Raw genomic sequence first — 17,052 nt, 5'->3', positions numbered from 1 at the left:
GAACTAAAAACGTAATAAAGAAACACTGTCCCCATTATGCGACTATTGTATAAGTTTATATAGATTATAACCCCCTCAGGATACTTAACAATCGAATTAGTATGTGACAGAAATTTTTATATGTAATAAAAATAGTAGTACGTTTGACATATTGCATATACATATTTAATTTCAAAACATATATATTAATGAATACAAAAAATAATAAAATGATCTGTCTATATCTCCATTGAGATAAATGGACAATATGGAAAAATAACACACGAACATACTTATCGACAGTGGGAAAAAAAATTTGGTTACCAACTCATGATAAAGTAAATTTCTATGTACCAATTTTATTGGTATTTACTTGCATAAGTACATTACGCCTATAATTAGTGCAAAAGGAAAATACATATATATTATATATAATGAAATTACATATATATCAATAAAAAAATATATTGCATATCTGCCTGCATATAATTTCAAAAAAGATATAATAATGAATACATTAAATAATGAAATTATCTATCCATATCTTTATTGACACAATAAATGAATAATATGGAAAGATAAAAACAATTATCATAAGACATAATAAATTTTGATTAAATTTAGCAGTCATTAGCTCGATATTACTTGCATCATTTACACTTATATATCGCAAGTAATATCAATCCAAGTCTCCATCACTTGGAGATTATAGCATACAGAGACCTGCGAGTTAAAATTCTATTTTCTAATGCCAAATATTTTAGAATAACAATAATTAATATTATAATTTAGAAAAAAGAACAAAATCAATCGTGGAATGAATCAAAACTTTTTTTTCAATCAATCGAGATTAGACAAAAAATTATGTATCCGTTTAATATCATCCTACTTACTTGATAAACACAATGTGACAGAGCACTTTAATCATTTTTTATAAACTCCATTCCTAAACAAACCCAGACATACATATTTTGATCTCCATCATGTTGAAATTGAAAATAAAACGTCGTACTATACACACAACCTATAAACATTATATAAAGATATCTTATTAAATATTATTTGAAAATGAAAATATATAATATTATAAAGATATTATAATCTTATTATCTTATATATTCTATATATAACTTCTTCAAGTGATGTAAACAGCATAACTACCTGTGTATATAAAATATCTAAACCATTTTGTAATTAAACACAAAGGAATCAAAATAATATACAAATTTCATAAAACAGCAACATAATATAACAGTGAATAAAACATCTGAATCACCTTATAATTAGACAAGAAACAATCAAAATAATATGTGAATTTCATATAATAAATAAGCAATCATCTGAACATAAGAAATTTTTAACTTTATTACTTTCTAAAAATAATATATGATTTCCAATTAAACATATAAAATAATTATTTCACACTCATATATAAATATATATATATATACACACACATACTATAATTCACATATGAAAACAACAATGACGATAACACAGTCTCAAAAGAATAAAATTGAATCTTACCAATTTAGATATTTCCTAAAATAGAAATCAACTCTGAATAAATTAATTAAAAATTCCTTCAATATTTCAAATGAATAAAAAAATTATTCCAAACAATTCATCTTCTATTACTCTTCATTTTTTATAAATCCAATTCGTCATTCAAGTCATCAATATTTAAATATATTATTATTGATTCTCATTATTATTTTATTTTAATTTTTTGTTGGTTACGGCAAAAATCTGAAAAATAAATTAATTTTCTATAATGCAGGACTCATGTTTTGAATTATATTGTCGGTACCAGTTGATAAAGTTTCATGGAGATCGAGCATGGTGTGCATTACTTTATAATTTCGATGTAATCAAAACTATTTCTCCTTAAATATATAAACACTTTTGGTTTCTTTCTTTGTTTCTCTTTAGTTTTCCCTAGCTGTTTGAACTTGGTTTTTTTCATTGTACTATTTATATGTGATATATTATGAATATTCGATAAAGGAACTTTTTACATAAATTTTTATAAACGCGGTATTTGTTATTGTTTTGATATTTGACATTGAAGCGCATATGTGCTAATTACATTGGTTGGTTTAATATATAAATGAAAATAATATAAAAGAGAAAAAGAAATACGTTCCTTATACGTAATTCATTTGTTAGTTAGAGACCTGATATTGTGACCAATATTAGAAGAATTTGCGATACTTTTATAATCAAACAGAAGGTTAGTATTAATCTGTATTAATCAATAAGAATATTACGTGTAATAAAATTATAATATCGAGAAGAAATAATTAATGTTTTTATATTCATATGATTTAACAAAGCGAATATAGACTATCATTATATACAAAAACATTGATGCACACGCACCAAGTTCCTACGATTATAATTCAACTGTTTCATGTATCAAAATTTCAATAGGACACTATGGATTACTTAGATATTTTTAGAAGAAATAAAGAAATAAAAAAAATCCAATTACCACCTCCATACAGCGAAAGATTTCAACCACGTGATATGTCTTTATTAGACAATTTATTAGATAGCAATCCAATATCTACAAGTGATGCAACTGGTACCGATTATGTACAGGAATACATTGAGAAGGAAGAACAAGAACTTCTTCAGGTATTTTATTATTTCTTTTACTTTATTTTACTTTATATATAATAAAGAAGTTAATTTATGGTTGTATAATCTATTAAATAAAGTCCACTGCAAGTCACATATCAAATAATTGTGGGACGGGACCTAAAATGGATGCAGTATCTGCAGGATCAGATCCTGTTATACAAGAACTTAATAATGAAAAATTAACAAATGTATATAAAACGTTTAATTTTGCCTATCGTCCAAAAACGAATTTAACTATCACTACAATGAAAGACCGTATAATCTCAATGATTGATACCAATCCTGTAGTTATTATAGAGGGACCAACTGGTTGTGGCAAAACAACACAAGTACCACAATTTATACTAGATTCTTGTTATAAAAAAAGAGCTCACTGTAACATCATAGGTGACTTATCTTTTATCCATATTAACACATAATATTCTATAAAAGATAGTTCTATTAAGAATTTTAAATCAAAATATCAGTTTTATTTATTACAATTAACAAACTATTTATTTGAATTTTTAATAGTAACACAGCCTAGACGTATTGCTGCTATTAGTATTGCAAAAAGAGTTAGTCAAGAAAGAGAATGGCCTGTAGGAACTCTTGTTGGATATCAAGTAGGCATGATAAACAATACATCTGAAGATACCCGTTTAACATATTGTACAACTGGTGTGCTTTTACAAAAATTAATAAATACAAAACATATGTTGGAATATACTCATATTATACTAGATGAAATTCATGAACGTGATCAGGAATTGGATTTCCTGTTGCTTATTGTAAGAAAATTTTTACGGACAAATTCACGTACAGTGAAAATTGTACTTATGTCTGCAACATTTAATGTTGAAAAATTTGCTAAATATTTTTCATCACCTGTTGGAAATAAACTTGAAGCTGCACCTGTCATTGATATTGCTAAACGAACTTACTTTAATATAAATATTTATTATCTGTGTCAACTTGGTATGTTAGGACCAGTAAGTAACAAATATAGTTTAATAATTCTTAAATATAAATACATTTTTGTATATCTATAAATGTTTACACTAAAACTATTATATATCTCATAGATACCAGAAATATCACGAGATGAACCAAAAGTAACAAAAAGTATGATGGATTTTTGTGTACACATAGTAATTGTTCTTGATGAACTTGATATGAAGGCGGATGATGCATATGATAGTAAAACAGGGTTATATAATAGACATGTAATTCTTGTATTCTTGCCAGGAATTAATGAAATAGAAGAAATGCATAACATGTTAACGTCTGCAAAATATGAAAACTCTAAATGGGATATTATTGTTTTACATTCATCAATTACAAATGAAGAACAACACAAAATTTTTGAACAACCTCCAAAAGGCTATCGTCGTATTATTTTATCAACAAATATTGCTGAAAGTAGTATTACTGTACCTGATGTAAAGTATGGTATGACTATATCTCACCAGTATCTTAAATATAACTCACCAGTATCTTAAAAAATATAATAAATATCTGAATTAAAATATACTCTTTCTTTACAGTAATCGATTTTTGCTTAATAAAACAACTTGTGACTGACCCAAAAACTAATTTTCAATGTTTGGAACTTTCTTGGGCTAGTAAAGGAAATTGTCAACAACGTGCTGGTCGTACAGGTCGTATAATGGATGGAAGAGTATATAGATTAGTACCAAAAAATTTTTATGATGTAAGTATTATTTTATAATTATTGAAAAGAAATAAAAAAAAAAAACGTTTTACATATTAACAAGAAGATTATATTTAATCATTAATTAATTTATTGTTTTGAATATTATTTTTGTATAATGACAGACAGTACTATGTGATGAAGGAAATCCTGAAATGTTGAGAGCTCCTCTTGAAAACTTAGTGCTTCAGGCAAAAGTTCTAAACATGGGTGAACCTAAAGCTATCTTAGCTTTATCTCTTGATCCACCTGATCTTAGTAACTTAGAGCGTACTATACTCTTATTGAAAGAATCTGGTGCATTACTCAACAATAATGATAAAACAGAACTCTTTGATGGTGAATTAACAGATCTCGGCCGTATAATGGCTGCTCTACCATTAAATATTTATGTTACTAAATTGATTGTATTAGGTCATCTCTTCAGTGTTTTAAGAGACATGATAATAATTGGTTGTAGTATGACTGTAAAGGATATGTTTTGTAGTCCATTTGGAAAAAAGTTATTAGCTTATAATGTGAAATTTAGTTGGGCTTGTGATTCAGAAAGTGATTGTATAGCATTTCTAAATGTTTATAAAGTATGGACAAGTGAGAAAGCAAATCGTCATTTAAATAATAATGCTATGGAAAAGAGATGGGCACAAAGACAATTTGTACAAATAAAAGTATTGCGTGAAATTGAAGCTCTCGTGTATAACGTGACTCAAAGATTAAAAAAATTTGGTATAACTGAAAGTGTTGGAATTAATAAAGTTAGGTGGGATGATGAAGTACGACCATTTGTTCTAAAAATTGTAATTGCTGGTGCATTTTATCCTAATTATTTTGTTAAACACCAAAATGTCGAAGAATTAAAAGAGGGGCATAAGATCATGAATGGATTAGACTTAACAAATACAGTATATTTGCAAGGTTGGCCATTAAAACAGCCAGGACTTTTGTATGCACGCAAAATTCAAAATATTTTCCAGGATTGTTTTAAATCTTCTGTCGGAAAAGTAAACGTTTCTTTCAAATCTTCGCGTATATATCTTCAATTTAGTAAAAGTTATACAGATGAAGAAAGAAAAATTCCACTTTCAGTATATAGATCTATTAAAATGAGACAATGTAATATACCTATTGAAATATCTGTTTTAAGTGAAAATGACGCTCTTGATATGGCAAAAAAAATGAATCTTGAAGACAAGTCAATATTTTTTAATAACAATATTTCTATAAAAGAAAGCAAAAAACCTGCTTATAATAATCCAAATCTTCCAGGTCTTGATATTTCATATATTGCAATTAAAATAATAAATGTAAGTATAGGAATTAATTTATTCATTTAATTAATAAAAACTCAGTATTTTTTATATGTATATAATTTACAGGTCATAGATCCTGGTCATTTTTGGATACATATAAATGATAAAGATACACATGATAAAGTAAGGCAGATACAAAAATTTCTGAATGAAGGAGAAAAATCATTAAAAAAATTCGATTATCTTCCAGAGATTAACACTCTTGTAGCTGTTCCATTCAAGAAAACTCTTCAAGTAGAATTTTATCGTGGTGTAATCACAAATTATATCGAAAAATCTGATAACAAATTTGCTTTATGCCAATTAATTGATATAGGTCAAACTGTAAAAATTCATATAAACAATATACGGCAAATTATATATTGTGAAGATATTATGAAAATACCTGCTTTAGCACTGGAATGTGTTTTAGCTAATATTCAACCTTGTACAACACATACCCACAAGATACATTGGCCTCAGGAAGCTAATAACAAATTTCATGAATTACTTGAAAGTAATGAACAAATATTTGGTGAAATATATTCTGTTGTTAATAATGTTATAGCTTTAACATTGATAGCTGTAACTACAGAAAACAAAATTAATATCAACCAAATATTAATAGATCAAAAATTAGCAATGCATAAAGAAGAAAGTTATTTATCACGATTGAACAATGAGTTACGAAAAAAATATGAAAATATGAGTGCAACACAACTTCTTTATTATGAGAAGATGCAATACGAAGATTATAATTCATGTGATGATTATCCTGATCTTCCTGATGACTCGAAATGGGTTTCAACAGTACGTTTACGTGGTCCTTTTTCTCCTCTTGAATGTTCTTTACGACATCTTACAATTGCTGGTAGAGGTAAAAAAATTATCATCGAAACGAATTCAGTTAATTCAGTTCTTCTGGATAGTAATTGGAAGGAACAACAAAAACATCTCCTAGTGGCTGGAACTGTAAACCAAAATGTAAATGGTAGCAATTTAACATTACGTAATACCACTTTAATACCTGCCATTCCTGGTTTAACAGCATTACTTGCTTTAATTTTTACACCACGTATGGAATTACGACGTAATTCTTCTGGTACATACTATGTTGGAGCATTATGTGGATTAGGATGTGATAGTTCTACCAAAGAGAGTCTTTTCCCAGAACGTGATATGGAAATATATTTTGATGTTGAGATAACATTTGATGATTTACAAGATGTGAGAATATATTTATATATTATATATTTACCTTATTATATATTACCTTATGAAATTATATTTATGTTCAAATTCTTTTATAAAATTCATGTTTACAGATAAATAGATTGCGACATTGGATGAATATTGGCATGCATATTAACGAAAAAATTGAAGAAAATAATAATTCTGAAGAAATAATTTCTTATCAAAATAAAATAAAAATAATATTATCCAAACTTATGGATAAATGTAGAAAAAAACAAGATCCTGAAATGTTGATGAACTTTTATAAATGGGGAATGTATGATGAATTATTATTTCTACAACCTAGTAGAATGACCATGGTCAAAAATAATATTTACAGTTTACATTGGGCATTAGAATTAGAAGAGAAAAATGATGAACTCGAAAAAATGACGAATCATATTAAGGAATTACGTAATTTAGCTTCAGAGTAAGTTGATATAAAAATATTGTTTTGTATTTTAATCCCGTTTTATATTACTAAACAAATACTAATATATTTTTCTATGCAGAGATGAACGAAAATTACTAAATACTGAAATTTACTGCGATTTCTGTAAAGTAACTATATACAGTGTTCTACAACTTCGTGTACATTTGTATACACTGGTACATAGAGAAAATGAAAAAAAATGGAATATTAAACTTTGAACATTCATATTTGCCAGAACATTTCTAACAACGTAAATCGAAAGACTTAATATTTTAATTTTTAATACAATTTGAATTAGTGTATAATTTCTCATTATTACTTTTTTATTTTTTATATATTTTATAATGTTATAAAATAAAAATGAAATATTTTTAGTTATTTATTAGCAAATGGAGAAAATATTATTTTAGTAACACTTGTACATTAACATGTACATTCGTGTCAGTATTATATGGAATATTATTTGTCCAATATATATTATAATAATATTATAAAACAATATTATATAGTATTATATCAAATACAATAGACTGTGATTTATGTTAATTTTTGATATTTTTCTTCAAATAAATAACAATTGCAAATAAAATTGGTATTATATTATTTTATTGTATTTTATTTTTTTTTTATTTTGACTTAGCTACAGACCAAAAGCTTACTACAGACCAAAAGTTTACTGTTTAATACATATTGGTACATGTATATATTGTAAAATAAACGATAACATTAAAAATTGAATTATATCAAACTCTCTCTTTGTGTACTTGAGAAATAATAATGTACACAATGTATAAGATATAAATATATATCTCTATACAATTTTAACAGTTTACTATAAAGATTTGCTATTACAGAATATTTTTTGTTATTACAGATGAATTCGTATATTATTTTTCACATATTTGTTCTGTAAATACTTTATAATACGTAAGCTAAATTAACTCTTTGCACTCGAGTGGCGCGCCGATACGACGCTCGGTAGATTTGAAATGTTAACTCAAGCGACGTTGCTACGGTCTTTTGTAACTTGATCTGTTTATTTAAAATATTTCTCTCAAAAATACTTTCATGCCAATCTTGACAATTTTCGTACATTTTTAATCAAATCTTAGCTCAGTTTAGTTAGTCTCATCATAGCATTCATTTGAAACAGTTTTGGCAGTAAATATGTCACTTGTTTGATTACGAAAGGTGACACAGAAATGTCGATGGTCAAAAGAATTACACGAGATGGTGTGGAAATAATGATCAAGAAACCCAATATTTTATTGAATTATATAAAATATATGGATGATGTTGATCGAGCGCATCAATGTATTTTCTGCGAAAATCATTTAAATAGCGGCGTAAGCTTTTTTTTTGGCGCACGGAAATTTGCCTGTTCAATTCCTACATTCCTAATTTCTATAAACTAGAAAAGACCAAAAATGGGGAAAACCCCTCGGCCATTTGCAATTTCTAAAAATATTTGAGCAATTGAGAGGATCATATCGTCAGCATAGTGAGCGTCTACGTCGCATTCCGATGAAATCCGACTAAATGGGAAGCTTCATATAGTACTAAAAGGGCCAAAAAGGGACTACAAGGTTTACTCTGACCGTAACACGCCTGGAGGTAGGTGATAAGTAACGTATTACTGCGATACGTGTCCTGATAAACCTAGAATGCATCTTGGGCATTGTTTTACGAAATATCACACGAAAACTAATTATAGAGTGTAATATTTATCAAATTTGGTTATTTTCGATATAAAAATAAATAAATTGGTGAAATTTTATTATTTGTATAGGTTTGTTTGTTTATAAATGATTTTAAAGTACTTGTAAAATGTTTCCCTAATTTGACCAAAATCGTCTCGAGTTGTTGATTCGCGCAGGCGAAAAAGGCCTCGAGTGCAAAGGATTAAAATATGTATGTTAATTATGCATTATAAACCATAGATATTTAAATGTTAATTCTATACCTCTCTTTGTAAATAACGTGCACCAGGTTGTGTATATAATAAACGACCAGGTATATTAGCACCTGATGCATTAACATAAGTTCCAGGAGGTGGGGGAGGATATGGTCCAGGTGGTGGTTGAGGTGCTCGTACTGGATATCCAGAAGTAATACCACCTGTTTTGGCTCCCTTTAAAACAAAATCAAATGTCTTATCAAAATAATGAGATATATCGTAAAGAGTTGTAATATTAATAAACTAGATATTTTTAAATTAAAATGTAATATAATGTTATTCTTACTTGTGGTGGTTGTTGAATTGGCATAGCACCACCGTGTACAGTAACATGACTACCAGGACGAAGATAAAATTTATCTTCTGCATATGCACCTTTATGTTCTAGGGTATGTAAACTAGTTACATATGCTATAAAAAGTATATGTTTTTATCAATTTCAAGAATTTCTATATGCTATATTATTTAAATGAAAGATTTTTAAGATAAATAATTTTGATATTAATAAAAAAAATTGAAAAATACCTGTCTGATGTGTAGATAATGCTGCTCTATTTCCTGATAAATATACTGGCTTTGCAAGTTCAGGTTCTCTGGATTGCTGTGAAGTTGGAGCAGAATAACTATAAACACTTTGTCCAGTAGGTGTAGAATAGAAGTTTGATGCAGAATATTGATTGTTTTCTAAAAAAATGAAATTAATAAATACATTATACTTTGTAATTCTAAATGACACAATCAAAATAGATTTCAAAGTTACTGACTATTCCAAAGTACAGCTCTAGAATCATTAGATCTCCTAGCAGCATCCTCAGATTCTATAATGGATAATTAAAATTATTTGCTAATTTGAATGAAATACATCACGCCATTGTGTAACAGTCGTAATTAAAAGAAACTAATCATTACACAATTCTTCTATTAAATGTACTTACTAGGTGGAGGTGGATTATAACTTGAAATAGAAGGAGGTGGTTTATATCCATATCCAGCATGATATGGAGAAGCTGTTGGTGGAGGTGAAGGACTATGTGATCTTTTTAATGGACCCTTTAATGAAAGAATATACGTAATTTAATGTATACAATATTACAATATTCATGATTAGAAATATTATATATACACTAGGTAGAAGAGTGTGCGTTGGTGCACCAACTGCTACTTTGTTATATAAAGGACTGCTGCTACGTGGTAATGGTAAAAATAGTGGAGACTGTACTACTTGAGAAACAGTACCAGGATATCCTCCAACTGCTGTTAATACTTCAGAACAGCCCCTGTATATATAAAAACATATTTAAATAAACATAAAGATATAGATCTTTAAAATTGTATAGAAAATGTTAATTTCTATTTGAAGTATTTATTTAATGTAAAGAGAGAAACATAGAAAAGTTGTGTACAAACCTTGTTTCCTTAATAAGCTGACGCCTTCTATTATCATCTTCATTAAGAACTTTCTTTAATTGTAAAAATAATTGATGCTTTTCATCCTTTAATTGTGCCAATTCATTTTCAAGATTAGATATTTGTTCACGTGTTTCACCTAAAGTCATAACATCTTGCTTTTGCTGACGTTCTCTCTCTTTTCTCTGACGTTCTTCTTCTGCATCAGCTTCTTGTTCTATAAAAATTATAAAATATATTCTCTCCTTAACTTCTTAATTATACTTTGATTTACATAATACACATACTAATAAGACTAAATTATACCTTGTTTTTTTCGTTGTCGTTCTCTTGTAATATGTGCTTTTAATGCTTGCCACATCTGTTCACTACGTTGAGGTGGTCCTACTATTACTGCAGGCATCTTTTGTCTGTACTAGTTTACCTTTTATTAACTATTATTATTTAATAACTGTCTTTCTCTATTATTTAACTTGGATATTTAACAATATTCAAGTTAAAGTTTATATATACATTAATATTTTTAAAATTATTACAAAACAATATCGAACTAATATTTAATATAACTTTTAATCTAATTTCTTAAAATTAATTTATTTTGATAATTTATCTAATTATATTTAACCTTTATACCAAGACTAATAATTTTATTAGATTAGAATATATGCCAATATTCAAATATATTAATTCACTATTTCAAAACGTAAAATTTACTGTCAGAATTCTTTTAAATAAATAAAAATTGTTTATTTAGTGAAAGATCATATAAAAATTCATTATAATATATTTAAATCAATATATACATATCTTTTTGCATGAAAATTTACATTGAATAACAAGAACAATTCTATACTAATACGTATTAATATGATCGTTTAGTTTGTGAAATCATCGCTTTTTCATTCTTCTTTGAAGTTTAACCGATCATACAAATATAGCTTATATATGTGATTTTATTATTTTTTACTGTCTTTACTAGTCGGAAAGTATACAGGTTATAACCACATGATAGCATGTACCGCGTTTACATGGCGGCAATAGAGATACATATATCAACCGATTTGATTTTAAAAGTGATATATCTGTAATAAAGGCAATTTTTTATAAAAAAGAAATAGTAATATTTAATTATAAACTCATTACTATTTGTTCACGTTTAAGTTCATAAATAATTATGTTAATTAAGTAATATATAAAGAAGAGTTATATTTGTCATTAATATTGACAATAAGTATTTTGAAATGAGATAATCATTTATGTTCTTTCATTTTCATTTATTCTGATCGAATTTGGTGCATTGAATATAGTTGTGAAACTTTAATATAAATTTAAAAGAAAACAATGTCCACTACTGCATCAGCATTCAATGAAAGAGATGATGAAGTAGACGATGATAATGACACAGATGATTATAATCCACAAGCAAAATTGATAAAAACACTAGAAGTATGTTATATTTTTTAACCTATATGATATATTATATAAAGAATATAAAAATGTTTCTTTTTTAAAGATATTTTATATTAAACATATAAATGCATTATATATATATATATATATATATATATATATATATATATATATATATATATATTATGATATATTTTTTTTGTTTAGAGAAATGGAATTACAGCAGGTGATATCAAAAAATTAGAAGAAGCTGGTTACCACACCGTAGAAGCAGTAGCATATGCCCCAAAGAAGCATCTTATTTCTATCAAAGGTATTAGCGAAGCTAAGGCAGATAAAATATTGCAAGAAGCATCAAAGTTAGTGGTAATGGGCTTTAAGAGTGCCACAGAGATACATCAAACACGTGCAAACATTGTTTATGTTACTACTGGTTCTACAGAATTGGATCGATTATTAGGTGGAGGAATTGAAACAGGTTCTATCACAGAGGTTTTTGGAGAATTTAGGACAGGAAAGTCTCAATTATGTCACACATTAGCAGTAAATTGTCAGTTACCTATAGATATGGGAGGAGCAGAAGGTAAATGCCTTTATATAGATACAGAAGGAACATTTAGACCAGAAAGATTAATTGCTGTTGCTGAAAGATACAAAATTGCTGGTGATTCTGTTCTTGATAATGTCGCTTGTGCTAGAGCTTATAATACAGATCATCAAACTCAATTAGTAGTACAAGCTAGTGCAATGATGACAGAATCCCGATATGCTATGTTGATAGTAGATAGTGCAACAGCTCTTTATCGTACTGATTATTCTGGTAGGGGTGAATTATCAGCTAGGCAAAATCATTTAGCCAGATTTTTAAGGATGTTGTTACGAATAGCAGATGAACATGGTGTAGCAGTTGTTATAACTAATCAAGTAGTAGCTCAAGTTGATGGTGCAGCTTCTATGTTCGGTGGTGATCAAAAGAAACCTATTGGAGGTAATATCATAGCACACGCGAGTACAACTAGATTGTATTTACGTAAAGGTAGAGGAGAAACAAGAATATGTAAGATCTATGATTCACCTTGTTTACCAGAAAGTGAAGCAATGTTTGCTATAAATGCAGATGGTATAGGAGATGTGAAAGAATAATATATTTCATGCCAATATTATATTTTAAATAATGTAACAATATTAATTGACAAGTTTGTTAAATTCAGCTTTTCTTAAGATAAATTATATACTATTTTTCATAAAAATATCTTGTTCTTTTAATATAAGTAAATTAGTATTTTGAATAAGATTCGAATAAGTATTATATAAATGATAAACAGGAAGTGTTCACTATCCATAGAATAAATAACTTAAGATAGTAATGCATACTTTTTATACAAATTTGTAAGATTTATTATAAAAAGCTTCTACATCTATAACAAATAAAATTGTTTATTGATTAACCTGTTAAACGAAGATTTATAATCGGCATAAATGCGTAAAATTTATTTTAATTAAGAATAAAATGGTACACAGATGTAAATAGTGAGCTTTTGGATAAATTAAATAATCATAAAAGAAAAAAGAATAGAAAGGTATAATGCTTTTGTGGTATGAGTGCGATATAAATGATTTATTTATTTTTTGATCATAAAAAAAGTTACATTTTTTCAAGTCAACTCGTTCTCCTTGAAAGATTAACAATTTTATTTTTTAATTAATTTATATTCAAATATATAATGGAAATACATAAGATGCATAATAACAATTGTTTTTCTCCTTTTACATCTCTCATTTTTGAATTATATACAATATGATAAAGTTTACAATGCTTACAATAGATAAAAAAAAAATCTCGAAATATTTCCCTATAGAAATGGAAATATGCGCGCGCAGGATAGTTAACAGTCATCATTGTCACTTATAGTTAACTAGTATCTCTTTGTTTTATAGTGATAAAAGTATTTATTTGGAAATTCATCAAATTTAACAAATAATACATATTATTACATATATATGCATATAAAGAAAATATAGAAAAGAGAATCTAAAAGACATAACCAGTAGAATACTGAGTGAGATATATTTTTTCCACAAGAGATTAAATCTTATATCGCATTACTTTACATTAGTAGTTCGACCTTCACCGGCTTGGTTTCGGAAAATGTTCAGATTATACAATTTAAATCTGTTAATACATTTAGATTTACGAAAATTAAATCTTACGCGAGTATATTTTCCGACAAATATTTTTAAATTACAAACAATTAAATCGAAAATAAGCCGGTAGGTTAAACTTTCGAAGAAATTTAAATCAAAGAATTAAACTTCTTTGAATTAAATTTCTTTCGATTCATTCCTTGCGATGACATGTTCATAAATGAGTGTTTATCGACATTTAAAAGTATTTCTTTTTTATTACAGCCGATATTACTCTTGTAACATAATGAGTGACGATATATCTTTGTATACTTTACCAAATAATCAGCCTGTAGTCTCGTTAGAATGTGAAACTGCTTTTAAGTCATTAACTTTAAAGGAAAAATTGTACGCACACTATTTAAGCCAGGCTGCATGGAATGGTGGTCTTATCGTACAATTACAAACTTCACAAGAATCTCCATTAATTTTTGCTCTTTTACATAAAATTTTTCTTTCCGAGTCTATAAGCGATTTAAAAAAAACTGTACTAGAGGCAGGCATTTCTGAAAATGAATTTACTGTAAGTATATTATATCATTATTATTTTTCCAGTTTATTAATATTTTTATATTTATTTTTAGGCGTTCTTGGTCTATGTATGTGGAATATTATCAAATAGTGGTAATTATAAGTCTTTCGGTGACAGTAAAATAATACCAAATTTACCTAAAAATAAATTTGAAATAATTGTAAAAGCTTCCAAAGCTTTTAAAGAAAATTCTTTAGAAATACAAAGTCTCTGGGACAATATTCACGATGTGATGTATTCTTTAGAAAATAGATTAAAAACATTAGGATTGGATGACAAAGGTGTAACCACTTATTTCTCTGCTAATTGTACACATGAAGATGCAGAATTAGTTAATAGATTTATGCAATCTAAAGGATTGGAGTCCTATAATGCAAGATGTTTTAAAACTGTAATATCATCCAACGATTCTGAAAATAATAAAAATACAAATCTATATGAGATAAGATTAGCCTCTGAATTGGAAGAAGATGATCCAAAGATAACTTTAGCACAGGAAATCTTTGAGGGAGTCACATTCAATATTACAAGAGGAGATTATAATACAATTTTAAAATTAGTTAATGAAAACCTTGAAAAAGCTAAGGAGTATGCAGCAAATGAGACAGAACAAAAAATGTTGGAGAAATATATAGATCATTTTAAAACAGGTTCATTACAAGATCATAAAAATGGTTCTCGTTACTGGATCAAAGACAAAAGTCCAGCCGTTGAAACGTATATTGGTTTTATAGAAACATATAGAGATCCAGCAGGACAAAGAGCAGAATTTGAAGGCTTCGTAGCTATGGTTAATAGAGAAATGTCTCAAAAGTTTGCTAACTTAGTCAATAAAGCAGAAGAGCTTCTTCCTAAGCTTCCTTGGAGTAGAGATTTTGAAAAAGATGAATTCCTAAGACCTGATTTTACTTCATTAGATGTTTTAACATTCTCAAGTTCGGGTATTCCAGCAGGAATAAATATTCCAAATTATGATGAGATTAGGCAGTCTGAAGGATTTAAGAATGTTTCCTTAGGAAATGTTATACCAGCTAATATGAAGCAAGATGTATTACCATTTTTATCAAATGAAGATATAGCCTTAATGAACAAGTACAGAATTGCTAGTTTTGAAGTACAAGTTGGGTTACATGAACTTCTTGGTCATGGCAGTGGTAAACTATTAAAGGAGCTTGGACCAAATATTTTCAATTTTGATACTAAAACAGTAAAAAATCCTTTAACAGGACAATTAGTAGATAAGTACTTTACAGTTGGGGAAACATATGATTCTAAATTTGGTGCATTAGGATCGTCATATGAAGAATGTCGAGCAGAAGCAGTTGGACTTTATTTGAGTTTAGAAAAAGATGTTATACGTATTTTTGGTTATACAGATGAAATTATTGATGATATAATTTATGTTAACTGGTTGTCATTGCTATGGAATGGCTGTGCTAAAGCTTTAGAAATGTATGAACCTTCTACTAAACAGTGGTTACAAGCACACTCTCAAGCAAGATATGTTTTACTTAGAGTTTGTCTTGAAGCAGAGGAAAATTTTATTACTATTACTGAAACTGAGCCAGGAAAAAATTTAAAAATGTCTCTAGATAAGTCTAAAATTGGAACTGTTGGAAGAAAGGTAATTGGAGAGTTTTTAAAGAAACTTCAAATTTATAAAAGTACAGCTGATATAGAAGCTGCAAAAACAATGTATGAAAAATATAGTGAAGTACCTGATTCTGGCCCATATCCATGGGCACGTTGGAGGGAAATAGTTTTGGCCAATAAACAACCAAGAAAAATATTTGTTCAACCAAATACATTCATCTTAAATGGTTTGTATTTTTATATATTACATTTATATTTTTAATGTTATTTTAAAAAAGATGAATTGCTAAAATTTGCTTACTAATATGAGTGATAAAATTATTTTAGAAAATAATACAATTAATGTGATGTTAAAAAATTATGAACCATCTTTCTCTGGATTGATTCAATCTTGGATAGAAAGATTTCCTACTGCCAATGTTTCAGAATTACTTATCCAACTCTGGGAAAAGGATAAGAATTACTTTACATCAAAAAATACTAATTAGTGAAAAAATTAAACAAAGCTATAAGAATATATATCATAATTGCTTTTATATTTACTTTTTTAATACAAAAGTACGCATATAATGTTACTTAAGAATTATAAAATCGTATATTTATAACAATATTTCATATGTTTTATTAAGAAAATATTTTATAAGTGCAAATAAATATATGATTCCGTTAAAAATATACACAAATGATATCTTAGAG

The 17,052-nt window shown here is 27.3% G+C and overlaps 4 protein-coding genes across 7 annotated transcripts; 3 read left to right on the top strand and 1 right to left on the bottom strand.

Moving 5' to 3' along the window:
• The first annotated feature begins 58 nt into the window (after window positions 1–58).
• LOC124951235 (probable ATP-dependent RNA helicase spindle-E) lies at window positions 59–7,785 on the top strand. 2 transcript variants are annotated; one of them, XM_047499298.1, is made up of 11 exons: window positions 59–1,821; window positions 1,912–2,212; window positions 2,413–2,619; window positions 2,703–3,012; window positions 3,139–3,596; window positions 3,690–4,056; window positions 4,152–4,318; window positions 4,444–5,622; window positions 5,695–6,834; window positions 6,933–7,270; window positions 7,353–7,785. In XM_047499298.1, the coding sequence occupies exons 3-11, from the start codon at window positions 2,419–2,421 to the stop codon at window positions 7,489–7,491; spliced, it is 4,299 nt and encodes a 1,432-aa protein (XP_047355254.1). In that variant the 5' UTR covers window positions 59–1,821; window positions 1,912–2,212; window positions 2,413–2,418; the 3' UTR covers window positions 7,492–7,785. The 2 variants fall into 2 exon arrangements, with proteins under 2 accessions (XP_047355254.1, XP_047355255.1); XM_047499299.1 differs by lacking the exons at window positions 59–1,821; window positions 1,912–2,212; window positions 2,703–3,012 and having other exon boundaries at window positions 2,533–2,619; window positions 7,353–7,784.
• A 55-nt stretch (window positions 7,786–7,840) lies between these two features.
• Window positions 7,841–11,192, bottom strand: LOC124951250 (protein enabled homolog). 2 transcript variants are annotated; one of them, XM_047499351.1, is made up of 8 exons: window positions 10,944–11,192; window positions 10,638–10,854; window positions 10,354–10,507; window positions 10,166–10,280; window positions 9,995–10,048; window positions 9,756–9,914; window positions 9,517–9,641; window positions 7,841–9,425 (listed from the first exon to the last, which is right to left on the bottom strand). In XM_047499351.1, the coding sequence occupies exons 1-8, from the start codon at window positions 11,038–11,040 to the stop codon at window positions 9,231–9,233; spliced, it is 1,116 nt and encodes a 371-aa protein (XP_047355307.1). In that variant the 5' UTR covers window positions 11,041–11,192; the 3' UTR covers window positions 7,841–9,230. The 2 variants fall into 2 exon arrangements, with proteins under 2 accessions (XP_047355307.1, XP_047355309.1); XM_047499353.1 differs by having other exon boundaries at window positions 7,841–9,404.
• A 265-nt stretch (window positions 11,193–11,457) lies between these two features.
• Window positions 11,458–13,670, top strand: LOC124951251 (DNA repair protein RAD51 homolog A-like). The gene is made up of 2 exons (XM_047499354.1): window positions 11,458–12,083; window positions 12,255–13,670. Exons 1-2 carry the CDS (start codon window positions 11,979–11,981, stop codon window positions 13,188–13,190), a joined length of 1,041 nt encoding a protein of 346 aa, XP_047355310.1. The 5' UTR covers window positions 11,458–11,978; the 3' UTR covers window positions 13,191–13,670.
• Window positions 13,671–13,935: 265 nt separating this feature from the next.
• Window positions 13,936–17,029, top strand: LOC124951242 (dipeptidyl peptidase 3). 2 transcript variants are annotated; one of them, XM_047499317.1, is made up of 4 exons: window positions 13,936–14,107; window positions 14,457–14,754; window positions 14,816–16,583; window positions 16,684–17,029. In XM_047499317.1, the coding sequence occupies exons 2-4, from the start codon at window positions 14,479–14,481 to the stop codon at window positions 16,842–16,844; spliced, it is 2,205 nt and encodes a 734-aa protein (XP_047355273.1). In that variant the 5' UTR covers window positions 13,936–14,107; window positions 14,457–14,478; the 3' UTR covers window positions 16,845–17,029. The 2 variants fall into 2 exon arrangements, with proteins under 2 accessions (XP_047355273.1, XP_047355272.1); XM_047499316.1 differs by lacking the exon at window positions 13,936–14,107 and adding an exon at window positions 14,133–14,318.
• The last annotated feature ends 23 nt before the right edge of the window (window positions 17,030–17,052 follow it).

The sequence above is a fragment of the Vespa velutina genome, chromosome 8, assembly GCF_912470025.1.
Source record: "Vespa velutina chromosome 8, iVesVel2.1, whole genome shotgun sequence".
Classification (NCBI taxonomy): Eukaryota; Metazoa; Arthropoda; class Insecta; order Hymenoptera; family Vespidae; genus Vespa; species Vespa velutina.
Note: the sequence above shows the minus strand (reverse complement) of the source record. Positions and strands in the feature narration are given on the sequence as shown.

Bases quoted from the DNA above. Each gene is read 5' to 3' on its own strand.
- LOC124951235 (XM_047499298.1), top strand. From the start codon at position 2,419: ATGGATTACTTAGATATTTTTAGAAGAAATAAAGAAATAAAAAAAATC. The intron at 3,013-3,138 runs GTGACTTATCTT...AATTTTTAATAG, and splicing joins AGCTCACTGTAACATCATAG to TAACACAGCCTAGACGTATT. The intron at 6,835-6,932 runs GTGAGAATATAT...TCATGTTTACAG, and splicing joins CATTTGATGATTTACAAGAT to ATAAATAGATTGCGACATTG.
- LOC124951250 (XM_047499351.1), bottom strand. From the start codon at position 11,040: ATGCCTGCAGTAATAGTAGGACCACCTCAACGTAGTGAACAGATGTGG. The intron at 10,281-10,353 runs GTATATATAATA...CTTTCATTAAAG, and splicing joins CGCACACTCTTCTACCTAGT to GGTCCATTAAAAAGATCACA. The intron at 9,915-9,994 runs GTCAGTAACTTT...TCATTTTTTTAG, and splicing joins TAGAGCTGTACTTTGGAATA to AAAACAATCAATATTCTGCA.
- LOC124951251 (XM_047499354.1), top strand. From the start codon at position 11,979: ATGTCCACTACTGCATCAGCATTCAATGAAAGAGATGATGAAGTAGAC. The intron at 12,084-12,254 runs GTATGTTATATT...TTTTTTGTTTAG, and splicing joins AATTGATAAAAACACTAGAA to AGAAATGGAATTACAGCAGG.
- LOC124951242 (XM_047499316.1), top strand. From the start codon at position 14,197: ATGTTCAGATTATACAATTTAAATCTGTTAATACATTTAGATTTACGA. The intron at 14,319-14,456 runs GTAGGTTAAACT...TTTTTATTACAG, and splicing joins ATTAAATCGAAAATAAGCCG to CCGATATTACTCTTGTAACA. The intron at 14,755-14,815 runs GTAAGTATATTA...ATTTATTTTTAG, and splicing joins TTTCTGAAAATGAATTTACT to GCGTTCTTGGTCTATGTATG.